The sequence below is a fragment of the Rhinatrema bivittatum genome, chromosome 4 (assembly GCF_901001135.1).
Source record: "Rhinatrema bivittatum chromosome 4, aRhiBiv1.1, whole genome shotgun sequence".
In the NCBI taxonomy this organism is placed as follows: Eukaryota; Metazoa; Chordata; class Amphibia; order Gymnophiona; family Rhinatrematidae; genus Rhinatrema; species Rhinatrema bivittatum.
The window spans coordinates 212,538,611-212,555,158 of record NC_042618.1 but is presented as its reverse complement, the minus strand read 5'-3'; the positions used below and the strand labels follow the sequence as shown (position 1 = coordinate 212,555,158).

General features: G+C 44.3%; 1 protein-coding gene across 2 annotated transcripts in view; it reads left to right on the top strand.

The window, feature by feature from the left end:
* Positions 1-16,548, top strand: part of GMPPB (GDP-mannose pyrophosphorylase B) — a 183,436-nt gene that overhangs the window by 45,410 nt on the left and 121,478 nt on the right. For both annotated transcript variants that reach the window (XM_029599666.1, XM_029599665.1), the window contains exon 5: positions 10,319-10,461. In XM_029599666.1, coding sequence (XP_029455526.1) covers positions 10,319-10,461 — 143 coding nt within the window. The remainder of the gene's footprint in view (positions 1-10,318; positions 10,462-16,548) is intronic.

Sequence of the window (16,548 nt, the reverse complement as noted above, 5' to 3'; positions counted from 1 at the left end):
ACGATTCAAAATAAAGTACTTTTTCACTGGTGCACTAGCAAGTTTTAGAATCTGTTGCCAGATGACATGATCAAAGTGACTAGCACAGCAGGGTTTAAAAATGGTTTGGAAAAGTCCATAACACATTAATTGTTGTTAATCTGTTTTTTTTTTCTTAAATAAACAACTTAGGCAATCTTCTTACAAATGAAGAACTTTTTTATTATCGAGAGGAATAAAAGGAAAAACTACAGAAGCCTTGTTTAAAAGCAAATAAAGTACAAAGAGTTCTGTAGGTACTGGGATCTAGTTTCCGCCTGCTGCCAGCAAAGTAGCAGAAAACGGATGCCAGGCGGATGTTCCCCTGTGGAGCACAGCTTTATCCAGTTCTTATCGTTCTCACATCAATATTCCCTCCTTGTCCTTATATGATATTATTTCCTGTTCTTTCTTTGATATATATTCCTACCTGAGGCAAGCTCATATCAGTGCTTGATATCTGCCTGTTACTTAGCATATCTAGATAGCATCTCTTGATGTGATTAGGGTTTAAAGGTCTTAGACCCCGTGCATAGGAAATGATAGGAAATAGTATCAAAGGCTTTGCATACAGGCTATTTCCTGAGACCTTTCAACTGTGTCTCTCATAGCCAGGTAGACTAAAGAAAGCTATTGCTGTCCCTGGGAGTCAGTAACAGGAATTAGATCTACTTTATGGATCTGCTAGGTACTTGCAATCTGGATTGGCCACTGTTGGAGACAGGATACTGGAATCGATGGACCTTGGTATGACCTAGCATGGCAATTCTTTTGATCTGGAATATATTTTTCACTCTGGTTAGGATGTAGGGATGCATGGAACAAAAACTATTTTCATGCATTTTATTTCCAGGCTATAAGGCAGCCAAAGGTTTAGTTCTGGGGGAATTCTGCGCTACTGCAGAGCGCAGAATTTGCACAGAATTCCCCCCTGCGCAGAATTGCCAAATTCTGTGCAGAAAATGGCAGAGGAGACCCTGGCATGCTGCAAATGGAGCGCATGAAGAAGGCCCCGGTGCACCGCTCGGCAAAGATGAAGGACTCTGTGTGCCGCGGGACGTGCTCTGCTCGCGGCGAAGATGAAGGCTCCGGCATGCCATTTGTGGCGAAGATTAAGGACCCCCCCCCCCCCCCCAGTGTGCCACGAATGGCTCGTGGCAAAGATGAAGGCCCTGGTGAGAGTGAATGTGTGTGTGTGTGAGTGGAGAGGGAGAGTGGTGTGAGAGCAGGAAGGGGGGGGGGGTGAGCAGGAGGGTGTGAGAGAGAGCATGGGCGGGATGCTTGAGTGTGGGTGCCAGAGAGTAGGAGCCTATATGAGGAGATTATGAAGGAGTGTGTATGTGTGTGAGAGATTGGGAGCTGGTGTGTATGAAAAAGGGATTGTGTGTATGTTAGGGTGCTAGCCTGTGTGAAGGGATTGTGAATGAGTGAGAGAGAGCCTGTGTGAAGGGATGCGTGAGAGAGACATAGGTAGCCTGTGTGCGGATGTATGTGTGAGAGAGAAAGGGAACTTGTGTGGTTGTATATGCAAGAGAGCGGGACCCTGTATGAGGGGATGTGTATGTGCCAGAGAGTAAGGGAGCCTGTATTTGGGTGTGTGTATGTGTACTAGAGAGAGGAAGGGACAGAGGGAGCCTGTGTGAGGGGCAATACTGAAAACTGGGTCAAATTCTGGGACTGATGATAGAGTGGAAGGGAAAATACTGGCAGGTGGAGGAGTTGGGGCCTGAGAGGGCAAAGTGGCCAGGGGAGAGTGAGTGAAAGGGGCACTCTTACAGTGAATTTCTAGAGAAATTCTGCTCAAAATATTTAAAATTCTGCATCTTTAAGTAATACTTTTTTTGTATTAATTTTAAATGTAATTACTTAGACTGTCATGTAAATTGTTATTTTGACCAATATAAAGTTTGCAGAATTTTGTTTTTGTGCGCAGAATTCCCCCAGGAATAAAAGGTGAACATTTTGCAAGAGTGAAAGACTTCCTATTGCCACTGTATATATAGATGTGTATATATTGTGAGGTTGTAATCAGAACTTAGGTTTGGGAGCATGACAAGTTTGAGACCTTTGTGTAGGTGCATATATAGGTAGATGGCCTTTTACATATACTTTGCATTTCTTTGTATCCTAAGCACACAGCAGGAATCTGAATTAATGGACTTTGTTTATATTTCCCAACATGGATTCCGTGAAGCAGGATCCTATGAAAATGTCCTTTGTATCTTGGTGTGGAAGCTACCATTACCCTATGAGAATGGGACAGGAGATGAGTGGGCATCCTCCCTGCCTAAAACTGAAAATGACAAAGTCCAAAGCCTTTACCATATTCATATGCAATGCACATTTTTTAACTTTGTGCCAAGCGGCAGTTACTACCTTGGGAAGCTTGCTGGGCAGACTAGATGGACCATTTTGGTCTTTTTCTGCCGTCATTACTATGTTAAACCAAAAAGGACTTACAGAACAGTTTCCATCTGTTATGGACTACATACATAAGCTGGATCCCTGTATGCTTAGAGAACAGTTGTCAGAGGCATTTACCCAGGTAAATATTAATTTGAGTGGGATTGAAATAGCACATGAATACTCCATTTTCAAATATACATGTCCTATTTCCTAACGAGATTTAGTCTGCAAATAAATCAGGTGCAGAGTCCACAGGGGCAGTTTTCAAAGGGAGAGTACATGCAGCTTTTGCACCTGGGTGAACTGTTTGTTTTGAAAATTGTCCCCACATAAGTACAGATTTTTTTTTTATACATTTATGCCGTACATATCTAATGAGAACTTATTTAAAAGCATTTCTGAATGGTTTAGAAAGTAAAGTTTTGAATATTAAAGTACAGCAGCAATGCTGCTGAAGACCTAACACATGAAAACCCTCACCCTGGCTTTGAATGCTTCCGAAAAGAAAATGATACTGGCTGATCTTTATTTCTCTATCATTCTGTCATTGAGAGCCTTCAGCTTACATCCAGATAAATCATGTTATCTATACAGCAGTTGTTGCAACAAAGTTTGACCTCCCTCCTTCATGAGTGAATCAGGAGAAGGATACTCTTGAGTCATTTGTGGCGCCATCTGAGCTCATAAACCAGATTTTTTTTTTTTCTTTTTTTTTTATGGCCGATCTTTCTAAAGCAACAGTGCTTTGTGAAGGTATTTCCAAAACAATGTATTGTACTTCTCTGAAAGCAAGCAGATCAGCCAGCCACTCATTTGGCTCTGATGAAATAGACTTCCAGAGCTTTCTCGAAAATTAGTTGTCTCTTCTAGGAAACCCCATGAGCAACAGTCCCACAGCCTGCCTTGCCTCATTTTCTATTAGTCTATCAGAACTGCTGGATGTGACTCTAGCTCTACAACTGAACTTTTCTTGTATCAGCGGTTTTTGCCTCGAGTAGCATTTTTCTGCCTCAGATTTTCCCCTCTGGACATCCTTAGTCAGCTTTTTTAGTGGTTTATAAATATCTTTGTTTTTAATGATATTGCTTTTTCATCTGTCCCCATGATTTTTCATGGGGACAGATGATAGTTTTCAGTCCCCATGATTTTTCATGGGGACTGAAAACTAATGTGCACGGACTGGGAGAAAGACCTTATGGTGATAGTGTCTGGTGTTCTGAAGGTAGCGAAACAATAGCTAAAGCTAGAATAATGCTGGGCTGCATAGAGAAAGGAATAACCAGTAAGAAAAAGGAGGTGGTGATGCTCTTGTACAGGTCCTTGGTAAGGCCTCACCTAGAGTATTATGTTCAGTTCTGATGCCCTTATCTCAAAAAGTATAGAGGCAGGATGGAGGCGGTCCAAAGAAAAGTGACCAGAATGGTATGGGGTTAGCATCGGAAGACTTATGAGGAGAGGCTGAAGGATCTGAATATGTATATCCTGGAAGAGGAGATGCAGAGGAGATATGATACAGATCTTCAGATATCTGACAGGTTTCATAATCATAATCATTCATAATCATCAAATGTTTTCCATTGGAAATAGAGTAGAACTAGGGGTCATGAAATGAAACTCCAGGAAGGATGACTCAGAACCGTCGGGAAATATTTCTTCACAGAGAGGGTGATGAATGCCTGGAATGCCCTTCCGGAGAACAAAAATGGTGAAAGAATTCAAGGGGGCATGGGATAAACACTGTGGATCCCTAAAGGCTATAGAGGATGGAAATGAAGAAAAGAGTGCGTGGGGATAACTTGCTGGTGTGGTGGTTACTACCCTTAAACCAATAAGCCTTGATGCTGTTGATTCAACTCCATCATTGCTCTCTGCTTCAACAGCAGGGGGGAAAGCGGAATTGGATTCAAACAGAACTAACGAGGGCCTTGACTTTTATGGTCTGGGAAACTGATAAGCATGGAGGTAACTTGCACGGTGTGGCAGATACTACTGTAAGATTGTTGTGCAGACTGGATGGACCTTTGATCCTTTTCTTCCATCATTTCTGTGTTTCTATCAGTGCTACATACTGTAGGCCTACAGGATGGTTTTTCATTTTTTGACATTGATTCTGAAGAAAACCTCTGCTTTTGAATTTACAATGTTGATTTTAACTCACCATTTTGGAGAAGCAGACCAGCTTCAAATTCTGCCTCAAGTGCATACAGAAGATGTCATCACACTGTCATATGAACTATGTATTTGTGTAATGCATATGTCTATGGGATCTGTGCCAGGATGTTACTAAGAGTGATTTCAGGCTTGACAAACTTTGTTTTCCTTCCTGGTGAATGTAAGTCATTGTCCATGGAGCCAACTGAGGTTATGTTCATGGGCAGGCTTCCTCGTAAAGGTCCTTAACTTATTTGTCAGCTCACATTGATGTCCACTTTACATAAAACATAAGACAATACCATACTAGGTCAGACCAAGGGTCCATCAAGGCCAATATCCTGTTTCCAACAGTGGCCAATCCAGGTCACAAGTACATAGCAGAATCCCAAACAGTAGATGTATTCCAAACTGCTTATCCCAAGAATAAGCAGTGGAGATCTACAACTCCACATTTATTATTATTATTATTTATTATTTTGTTATACCGACTTTCATGATAAGAATCACATCAACCCGGTTTACAATTAATGTGAATAAGGTAGAGAGTAACATAGTAAACAATATTCAAAATTCAAACACAGTAAACAATAGTATGGAAGTGAGAAAGTTACAATAAAACAGGGAGAATTAACTTGGATCTGGAAAGGGGGAGATAACTGAACAGTAGAATCTTTACAATGCAGCCAATTGCATCAAATAATATAGTTGTATAGCAAAAATGAATCTATGTGATATAGTTGTGTGGCATGATAATGTGGTGCTGGGTATGAGTGGGAAGTTGGTGGTTTTTTATTTCAATCCAATTTTTGAATAAGAGTTAGTGCTGTTGGTTGGAGGTTTTAATCCAGGCCTGGGAATGCTTTTTTAAAAAGCCAAGTTTTCAGTCTTTTCCTAAATGTTAGTGTGCAGGGTTCTTGTCTCAAGTCGGGAGGGATAGAGTTCCATAGAGGTGGACCTGCTGAGGAGAAAGCTCTGAGACTGAGAGATTTATGTTGGTAAGTTTTGGCATGCGGTACCTGAAGTGATTCTTTGTAGGATTCCCTGATGGGTCTGGTGGATGTGTGTTTTTTAAAGGGGATTTGTAGGTCGAGCTGCGTGTGTTGGTGGATGGCCTTGTAGATGGTAGTGATGGATTTATACATGATTCTGTAGTGAATCGGTAACCAATGAAGGTCTTTGAGGATTGGGGAGATATGGTCGATTTTCCTGGAGTTTGTAAGGATTCTGGCTGCTGTGTTCTGCACCATTTGTAGGGGCTTGGTATATGAAGTTGGGAGGCCTAGTAGTAATGAGTCGCAATAATCTAGTTTGGAGAAGATTATTGCTTGCAAGATTGTTCTAAAGTCCTGAGCGTGGAAAAGCGGCTTTATTCTTTTCAGAATATGTAATTTGTGGAAGCAATCTTTGGTGGTTTGGTTAATGAATGGTTTGAGGTTTAGACGGTTGTCTAAGATGGCTCCTAGGTCTCTTACGTGAGTAGTTTGAAGGAGGGTTGGTGGCTTTGAGTGTGTGTTGTTGTTGTTTTCTGGTGATATAAGCAGGTATTCCGTTTTTGAAGCATTGAGTACAAGGTTTAGGCTGGTAAGGAGGTGTTTGATTTCTAATAGGCAACTATCCCAATATTCCATAGTTTTCGTGATGGATTCTTTTATAGGGATCACAATCTGAATGTCGTCTGCGAAGAGAAAGTGTTTCAGGCTTAGTTTTGTGAGCAGTTGACAGAGTGGGAGCAGGTAGACATTAAAAAGCGTGGGTGAAAGCGATGAACCTTGCGGCACCCCTTGGGTGGAAGGGTGATATTGGGATTCTGTATTATGAATTTTGACCCTATATCCTCTGTTCTCCAGGAAGGTTTTAAACCAAGTTAGTGTAGCACCTGTCACTCCTATGTTTGCCAGCTGTTTTAGAAGGAGGTAGTGGTTGACAGTATCAAAGGCCGCCGAGAAGTCGAGGAGGATTAATAAAAATGCTTGGCCTTTATCGATTCCGGAGAGGAGGAAGTCCGTGAGTGAGAGGAGTAGCGTTTCGGTGCTTGCGGCTTTACGAAAACCATATTGGTTTGGAGATAGAATACTGTGGTCCTCCAAGTAGTTGGATAGTTGTGTGTTCACCAATCTTTCCATAACTTTAGATGGGAGGTTGGAAATAGGGCGGAAGTTGTTAGGATCGCAGGCATTTAGGTTCGTTTTTTTAGGAGGGGTTTGATTGAGGCTGTTTTTAGGTCATCTGGGTAGATGCCCTGGGACAGGGAACAGTTTATGATTTCGGCTAAGGTTTTTGATATAATAGCAGGGATGAGAAGAAGCATTTTGGAAGGGATTTGATCAAAAGGGTGTGATGAAGGTTTCATTTTCTTCAGCACCGATTGTATCTCTGTGATGGTGATGGGTTCGAATGCGTTGAGCTGAATGTCTTTATTAGGAAGAAGATATGTGTTCTCAGGTGAGCTAGTGTTTGGTGTCAGCTGATTGAGCAAGTCAGAGATTTTTTTGCTGAAATGTAAAGCCAGTTCGTCTGCTTTAGTCTGGGATAGTTCGGTTGGGATATCTGGAGTGATAGCTTTAGTGAGACTGGAAACGAAGGCGAATAGAGCTTTTGAGTCGAAGATGAGGTGGTGAATCTTGAGGGCATAATAGTCTCTTTTGGTTTTCAGTGTAGTGCTCTTGTATAGGTGGAGTGCGCGTTTGTAATCCGAAAGTGAGGCCGGTGAAGGGGCTTTGCGCCATTTTCTTTCTTTCTGCCGAAGTAGATGTTTGAGATTTCGCAGATCCATCATTAAACCAGGGATGTCTTTTGGATGCATTTAGCGTTTGTTTTTTAGTTGTCAGAGGGCAAAGAGTGTTTGCTACTGATTTTGTTATTTTGGACCAGGATTGGAGGGCAGAGATGGGCGTAGAAACATCAATGTGTGAGAGATCTGGGGCTAGAAGCTTGCTGAGGTGTTCCGAGTTGCAAGGTTTCCTGTAGAGGAAAGAAGGTTTTGAGTCGAGATCGGAGTCTGGTCGTGACAGAGAAAAGCTAGTGGAGATTAGAGAGTGGTCTGACCATGGGACTTGTTTACAATCTGGTTGTTTAGTTTGAGAAATACCGGAAATAATGGTTTATGGACTTTTCCTCCAGGAATTTATCCAACCCATTTTTAAACATAGCTACACTTATAGCTTTCACCACATCCTTTTGCAATGAATTCCAGAGCTTAATTATATGTTGAGTAAAAAAATATTTTCTCTTATTAGTTTTAAATGTATTACCTAGTAACTTCATTGTGTATCCCCTAGTCTTTGTACTTTTTGAAAGAGTAAACAACTGATTAACCTTTACTCATTCCATTCCACTCATTTTATAGACCTCTATCAGATCTGCCCTCAGCAGTCTCTGCTTCAAGCTGAAGAGTCCTAACCTCTTTAGCCTTTCTTCATAGGGGAATTGTTCCATCTTCTTTATCATTTTGGTCACCTTTCTCTGCACCTTTTCTAATTGTTATATCGTTTTTGAAATGTGATGACCAGAGCTGCACACAATATTCCAGGTGAGGTCGCACCATGAAGTGGTACAGAGGCATTATGATATTCTCTATTTTATTCTCCATTCCTTTCCTAATAATCACTAGCACTCTATTTGCTTTCTGGCTGAATTCTATTTAAATCTTCTGCTCAATATGCTGCTGCACACTGAGCAGAAGGTTTCAATGTATTATCAACGATGACGCCTAAATCCTTTTCCTGAATAGTAACTCTGGAATGTGGAACCTTGTATTATGTAACTATAATTTGGGTTACTTTTCCCTGAGTACATCACTTTGCACTTGTCCACATTTAAATTTCATTTGCATGCCCAGTATCCCAGTCTTGCAAGGTCCTCTTGCAATTTCTCACAATCCTCTTGAGATTTAACAACTTTGAATAATTTTGTGTCATTGGAAAATTTGATCACTTGTTCCCCTTTCCAGATCATTTATAAATATATTAAAAAGCAGAGGTCCTAGAACAGATCCCTGGGGCACTCCACTATTCACCTTTCTCCTTTGGGGAAAATGTATCATTTAGGCCTACTCTCTGTTTTTTATCTTTTAACCAGTTGGCAGTCCACTGTATGACACTGTTCCCCATCCCATGACTCTTTAATTTCCTAAGAAGTTCTAATGATGAACTTTGTTAAATGCTTTCTGGAAATCCAGATACACTATGTCAACTGGTTCATCTTTATCCACATTTATTTGTTTATGCCCTCAAATAAATGTAGCAGATTGGTGAGGCAAGACTTCCTTTGGCTAAATCCATGTGGCTTTGCCCCATTAAACTATGCTCGTCTATATGTTCAGCAATGTTGTTCTTTGATAGTTTCTATTATTTTGCCTGGCATGGACATTGGACTCATTGGTTTTTAGTTTCCTGGATCACTCCTTGATCCCTTTTTAAAGTTTGGCCTTACGTTGGCAGCCCTTCAGTCTTCAGGTACCATAGAAGATATTAATGATAGTATACATCCCAGAGTGCTGAAAGAACTAATAAATGAAATTGCAGACCTGATACTGGAAATTTTGTAAACTTTCTGGTCCAGATGGTTTGCTACTCTTTAGTTTGTCAATTTGCCCTAGTACACCTTTGAGGTTCACTGAGATTTGTTTCATTTCCTCTGAATCGTGAATGTCATTTCTGGCATGGGTATCTTTTTAGCCCACTGACTATCCTCTTCCCACTATTCAAATTCCCTGTCTCATGCTCATTACCCCATTTAACTCTTTCATCTTCCCCTCTTACTCCAAGCCTCATGTTGGGGGTCAGGATCTTTTCTTAGTTGCTTCATCTCAGAAAAAGACAGAACGGAACCTGAAACGGGAAACAAGAATGATAAAGGGGCTAGAACAGCTTCCCTGTGATGAGAGGGATCTTCAGCCTGGAAAAGAGATAGCTGAGAGAGGATACGATGGAAGTTTATAATATCATGAGTAATATGGAATGGGTAAATAAAGACAGCTAATTACCCTTTCAAAAACTAAAACAAGAGGACAATCCATGAAACTAACAACCAGCAGATTTAAAACAAATCGTAGAATGTACTTTTTAACTCGACGTACAATCAAGCTGTAGAATCTTTTGCTAGAGGATGTGATGAAGGAGACTAGCATAGCGGGATTTAAGAGATTTGGCGAAGTTCCTGGCGGGAAAGCTCATAAAACATTAGCTAGTAGACTAGGCAAAACCATTAATTATCCCTAGGGCTGATGCAATATGGTACATTCAGCAGAGTGCACAGTTTTACCATCTGTTGTATGCACATTCTTTGAGTGTAACCGTCACTCCCAATGCTGCAAAGAGTTTTGTGCACAAAACTGTGTGGCCTGCTTAGCACCCTCATATGGCAATCCCTTGCAAATGAAGGTTATAGATTGGTTTTTGAATGTTGACACAGGTAGGTTGCAATACAGCAGCGATGTTGGTTAACCTCTCACTCAGCTGACTTGGTATGAACGTGTCTTTTGTATGATGACCGTTTATTTTCTTCAGATGCTTCCTCCTCAGTGAGATTCTTGGACATCCTTGTTGTTTGACATTAATTGCTCAGTTTCTTTGTGTATTGTCTTTGCAGTATGGTCTTGGTCTTACTGTTGTGTGGTGTTACTCTGTTTCAATGTGTGCTCTGTTTGTTGCAGGGTCTCTGGGTTGGGGGGGGGGGAGCAGAGGGTGGAGGGCCATGTTTTAGGACACTCCTGCTTAGTTTCTATGTGTTTTCTCTACAGCGGGGCCTTTGGCATTGGCACGGCAGCTGCTTGTGGAGAACACCGACCCTTTCTTTGTTTTGAACAGCGATGTGATATGTGACTTTCCATTTGAAGACATGATGCGATTCCACAAACATCACGGCAAGGAAGGCACTATTGTGGTGAGTGCGTGCCTAGCATGATGACAGTCCTGTTGGGGCCAATATAATAAAACCTGTGCTAAAATGGGAGTTAAATTTTAGTGTGGGTTTTACTCAACACGCATGTTAAAAACAGGGGTCCCTATGGGATGCAGTAAGCTAGCGGCATGCAAATCGAGGAGTGAAAAAAAAAGACTGCACTACATGAAAAAAAACACACTATAATGAGAGTTAACCTGAAAAATGTGCAATAATGCAGAAAAGTGCTTTAAAACAGGAGTAAGGTAGGTGTTTGGTTCCATCTTTGATGCCTCATTAAGGAGTTCATTGATGTAGTCCTCATTTTCCCAGATGATTCTCAGTCTTGTCATCTCCTCTCTGAGTTCTGTCACCTGTTTCCTGAGGGAGTCGACCTGCAGGTAACTTTCACTGACCTGGCTTTTCACTGTGTATCAAGATATCTATCTGAGTAGCAGTAGACATAACAGTAGTGACAGCTTGGTTTGTTTTTTATTTATATTTTGCCTTTCGGCACTTAAAAGCAGATTACATGCAGGTAGTTGTAAGGCTTCTGGGGATAGGGAAATTATGAGATGTTTTACGTCCATTCTTCAATGAAGTAAGGTCTCCAAATGTGCTAATTTTTGCACATACCTTGACTTCTCATAAGCCCCAGGGTATGTTGATCTCTGCAATTAACTGCTAATGGCTTTCTTAATACTTGCATTGTGCCAAAGATGTTATGTGCAAAGGCAACATGTCTTGATGCACATATAAATTCTTTTTTTAATCAGGCCAAGGGCACCCAATTCAATTGGACCATTTCTGTATCTTTCTGCTACATTTTCTTGGTCTGAGTCCATCATTTGATACTGGAGTGTATTTTCTCCATAGAGTTCATAGAATAGTCGCTTGGTATGAATAGTTCCTGTTCACACCCCGGATCAGTCCAGATGAGTGGGTTTATGCATCCCTACCAGCAGATGGAGGCAGAGAACAAAACTTTGAGGCACTGCTACGTAACCGAGAGTGCCACCTGCACTGACGATTAAAAAAAAAAAAAAAAAAAAAAAAAAAAGGATAAGATAAGAGGATTTGGCTCCCTGAGGTGTTAGGTTCCTTCATGGGCCATCACTTTGGAAGGTAATCCCTGTTTGGACTTGGCCCTTCTTGACGGGGGTGGGGGTAGATAGCCAGGAGTCCTGGTTCCCTCTCTCCCTCGGTGGGCCTGTCTCCTCAGCCTCCTATCTCCAGAAGCAGGGGACTAGTTCTTTCCCCCTTTTAGTTGCGGGCTGTCTCTTTAATTTAGTTAATAAAAAAAAAAAAAAAGACTTGCAGCAGGGAGATCTGCAGCAGCAGAGGCTTTACACAGGGCGGAGGAGCGGATAAGTATTTGTTTTCCTGCCGAGAGGCAAGCCAGAGGGAGCGACCAAATTGCCTGCCTTCTTGGGGTTGGCTGAATGCTGAATGCTGAATGCTGCACCGACAAACTCAGCAAACGAAGAACCTGACACTGCAGCTTGAGGACTCTCTCCAAAGTCAGGAACACCTTCACCAGCTGTGTATCGAAACGTGCACCCAGATACTCCAAAGATCACTTCACCACCGGGTCAGTGGCAAGTGTGATCGTGGAGGCTGCACTTCACCACCGGGTCAGTGGCAAGTGTGATCGTGGAGGCTCTGTTTATTTTTAGGCCTGACAGCCTCGACATGCTGGCTCCCACGCAGCACAGCAAACTTTGCCATGGCTGCGGTTTGAGGCAAATATGCCTCAAAGCAGCCTCGTTTTGCTGTGAATGTGCTTTTGGGGGGGGGGGGGGCTGGGACCTCAGCAGGACCCCTGGGAAATAGGGTGAAGATGCAGGCAGCTGGAAAGGCTCCGGGGGACGGGGTCAGAGGAGCCAGCGGCCATTTTGGCAGCACATGCTGAAGTGCAGGCTGCCATATCTGAGCCCCAGGATTCTTTCCCCGTGCTTTTGCCTGTGGGAAAGGACCCTGATGGTGGCAGGGGATGGAGAGGGGCTTGTGAAGAAGCCGATCAGGAAACTTCCTCCTTGGATCCGGAGGCTTTTTCCACAGGGTTTGGGCTTCTCCTTCATAAGGCTTATTTAGCCAAGAAGGAGATAGGGGCAAAGAAACCCTTGCCTAGGAAGTCCCAGATGGCCAAAAAGGCTAGAAAGCCCATGGAGTCAGGATGGATCCTGTGTATGTGGGACTCTGGTGCGCCCCAGAGAGAGACAATTTGTCGGTAGCCTGGATGATCCTGAACAGCTTCAAGGGGGTCCCGTGAGACCGGACAAGGACCCTGATGGTGACCTGGGAGATCTAGGGCAGGACCCGGACCGGGATCTATTGGATGTTTTTGGGAGACCCCCATGCAGGATCCAGATGCTCAGGACCCGAATGTTGTTCTGGACACGGAAGGAGATGACCCGTGATAGGTTCGGCTGTTGAGGAGGGAGGGACTGGGTCCGTTGATTCCCCAGGTTCTGGAGGAGCATGGGATCAAAGCCCCCCAGGAAGACTTGGACAAGGAAGGGGTGAGCCTACTCCTGGAGGGGTTACGGGGACCTCCTACCTCTTTCCCATTGCCGAAGCAGGTGAAGAAGTTGGTGGGTCGGGAATGGGAATCTCCCGAGGCAGGCCTGAAGGTCACTAGGGCAGTGGGGAAGCTATATGCCGTGCCGGAGCAGACCTTGGAATCGTGGAGAATTCCCAAGGTGGATGCAGCCGTGTCGGTGATTACTGAAAAGATGACCATCCTGGTAATGGGAGTGGCTGCTCTCATGGATGTCCAGGGTAGGAAGCTGGAGATCCTTCTCAAGTGACTCTTTGAAGTCTCAGCTTTGGCCCTTCTGGCAGCTGTGTGCAGAAATCTGATGCAGAGAGCCTGTTTGTCCTGGGTACAGAAGGCACATGACAAGCGTTCAGGAACAGCATCTGAAGCAGCGCAGGCGGCCCGTTTAGAGGCGGGGATAGCCTATGTGGCCGATGCTCTGTATGACATGGTCCAGACTTCTGCCAGGAGTATGGTCTCAGTGGTGGGGGCACGAAGGCTCCTAGAGCTGTGAAATTAGTCAGCGGATGAGTGGTCTAAAGCCCAGCTCTCAAACCTTCCCTTCAGGGGGAAGCTTCTCTTCAGGGAGGACTTGGAGCAGCTCGTGAAGCAGTTAGGAGAGTCGAAAGGCAAAAAATTACCCGAGGACAGGAAGGGTCCTAGGAAGTCCTTTCCACCGCGAGCCCATTTTCGAGAGGCTAGGAGATTTCAGGTGAGCAGAGCCCTTGCTCCGGCATCACAGAAACAGAGTTTGAGTAGACAGCAGCCCTTTTGAAATCTGTGCAGATCCCTGAGGGATGGTAGTTCCCAAGGGGAGAGTGGAAGTAAGATTGGACAATGAAGGTGTGTTTTGTCCACTCCTCTCTGGAAGCTATCAGTGGGAGGCTCTCTTTTGCAAGGAGTGGACCAGAATCATGCTGGAATGGTGGGTCCTGGAGGTGGTAAGAGACAGTTATGCCTTAGAATTTTCTCGGCTGCTCAGGGATGCCTTTGTAGTCTCCCGCTGCATCTCCCAGTGCAAGCGAGAGGCAGTGTGGGACATGCTACAGTGCTTACAACTTCTGTGTGCCATTGTTCCGGTGCTGCCTCAGGAGAGGGGGCAGAGCAGATATTCTGTGCACTTCATGGTGCCAAAAAAAAAAAAAAGGGGACCTTTTGGCCCATTCTAGATCTGCAGAAGTTAAATGCGGCCCTCTGGGTACTGCGCCTTCAGATGGAGACGCTGCACATAGTGATAGTGGCGGTGTGCAAAGGGGAGTTTCTAGCATCCTTGGACTTGTCAGAGGCCTATCTTCATATCCCCATTCGGCCTGAACATTAGAGGTTCCTGAGGTTCATGGTTCTGGGAGAACATTTTCAGTTTCGAGCTTTTCCCTTTGAGTTGGCACTAGCGCCACGCACACTCACAAAGTGCTGCTGGTAGTGGCAGCGGCACTCAGGAAGGAGGGTGTCCTGGTCCACCTGTACCTGGACAATTGGCTGATACGAGCAAAGTTGGATGTAGAGTGTGGTTGTTCAGTCTAGCGTGTACTTCAGCTTCTGGGGGCGTTGGATTGGGTGACGAACCTCACAGAGTCATCTGAAGTTGACCTGATCTTTGGAGTATCTGGGTGCACGTTTCGATACACAGCTGGTGAAGGTGTTCCTGACTTTGGAGAGAGTCCTCAAGCTGCAGTGTCAGGTTCTTCGTTTGCTGAGTTTGTCGGTGCCCAAGGTCTGGGATTACCTGCAAGTCCTGGGGTCCGTGACTTCTGCTCTGAATTTAGTGCCATGGGCTTTTGCTTACATGCGTCCTCTATGGAGGGCTCTGTTATCCCAATGGAATCCATTGTCTGAGAAATTTCAGCTTCCTTTACTATTGCTAGCGGATGCCAATTCAGTCTCTTATGGTGCTGTTGTGGCACAGTCTGGAGAAGGGAATAGATCTGTAAATACCAGACTGGGTACTGGTAACCATGGATGCCAGCCTCTCTGGATGGGGGGGCCAGTGAGAGCGCAGTGGTCGCTGGAGGAGGCGGCTTGGTCGATCAATCAACTGGAAACTAGGGCAGTGCGCAAGGCCTTGTTGGTGTTTCTTCTTCTCTTTCAGGACAAGTCGGTATGAGTATTCTTGGAAATGTGATGACTGTAGTGTACATCAATTGTTAAGGCAGAATGAAGAGTCATCTAGTGGTGCTGGAGGCGTAGGAGCTGTTCATGTGGGTGGAGAAATATTTGGTGAGACTTGCTGCTTCTCATGTGGCTGGAGTGGACACCATGCAGGCAGACTTCCTCAGCAGATAGCATCTGGATCCGGGGGATTAGGGGTTGTCAGTGGGGAAGCCTTCGCCTTGCTGCAAGTAAGGTGGGGCAAACCAGTCGTATATCTCGTGGCAAATCCAGCAAATGCAAAAACGGATCGCTTTTTGAGTCGCAGATTAGTTGGATCAGAGGGCATCAACGCTCTCGTGCAGCCATGGCCGGCACACCTCTTGCTGTATGGGTTTCCTCCTTGGCTGCTCGTAGGACTGCTGCTGTGGTGCATCAAGATTCATGTGGGCAGAGTGATTCTGGTGGGACGTGAGTGGCCACGTTGGCCGTGGTTTGCAGACCATCTGCGTCTGTCAGTAGACGGGCCCATTCGTTTTTCTCATCTCTCAGGGTTTCTTCAACAAGGACCCTTATTTTCAGACCAGGAGGATCACTTCTGTCTAGCGGCTTGGCTTTTGAGAGGCAGTGGCTCCATTTGAATGGGTATTCGGAACCGGTGATTGCAACTTGGCTTCAGGCAAGGAGACCTTCAACTTCAATGGCTTATGTTCAGGTGTGGAGAGTTTTTGAATCCTAGTGTTTGCTGAATAGAGTGCAGCTCTTAAAGATGGACATTCCACAAATCTTAGCCTTCTTGTCTAAGGAGTTAGCGTATAATTCCCTTCGAGTCCAGGTAACAGCTTTGTGTTCCCTCCATGGTAGGATTCAGGGAAGACTGCTGGCATCTCATCCGGATGTGGCTCGTTTCCTAAAAGGGGCAAAGCATTTACGTCCTCCAGTACTGAAGATCTGTCTGGCATGGAATCTGAATTTCGTTCTTCGGGTGCTGTGTGGCCTTCCCTTTGAGCCAGTGCAGAGGGTGTTGTTGAAGGATTTAATTCTGAAGACTGTTTCCTGGTGTCCATCTGTTTGGCTAGGTGTATTTCTGAGCTGCAAGCGTTGTCATGTAGGGACCTTTTTCTGCATTTTTCAGATGATGGGGTTTCTTTACGCATGGTTCTTTCTTTTTTTTTTTTGCCGAAGGTAGTGTCCTCTTTTCACCTTTATCAGGTGGTTGAGCTTCCAGCTTTTATGAACTTGACAGCAATTCTTTGGCTAGGGAACTTCACTTTTTGGATGTGCGTCGTATCCTTTTGTAATATCTCAAGGTGACGAATCCCTTTCGGAAATCGGATCATCTGTTTGTCCTGTTCAATGGAGCAAATAAGAGAAATAAGGCTTCCAAAGGCACTATTTCTCACTGGTTAAAAGAGATGATAGCTTTGGCTTACATTTGCAAGGGCCAGCTGGTGCCGGAGGGG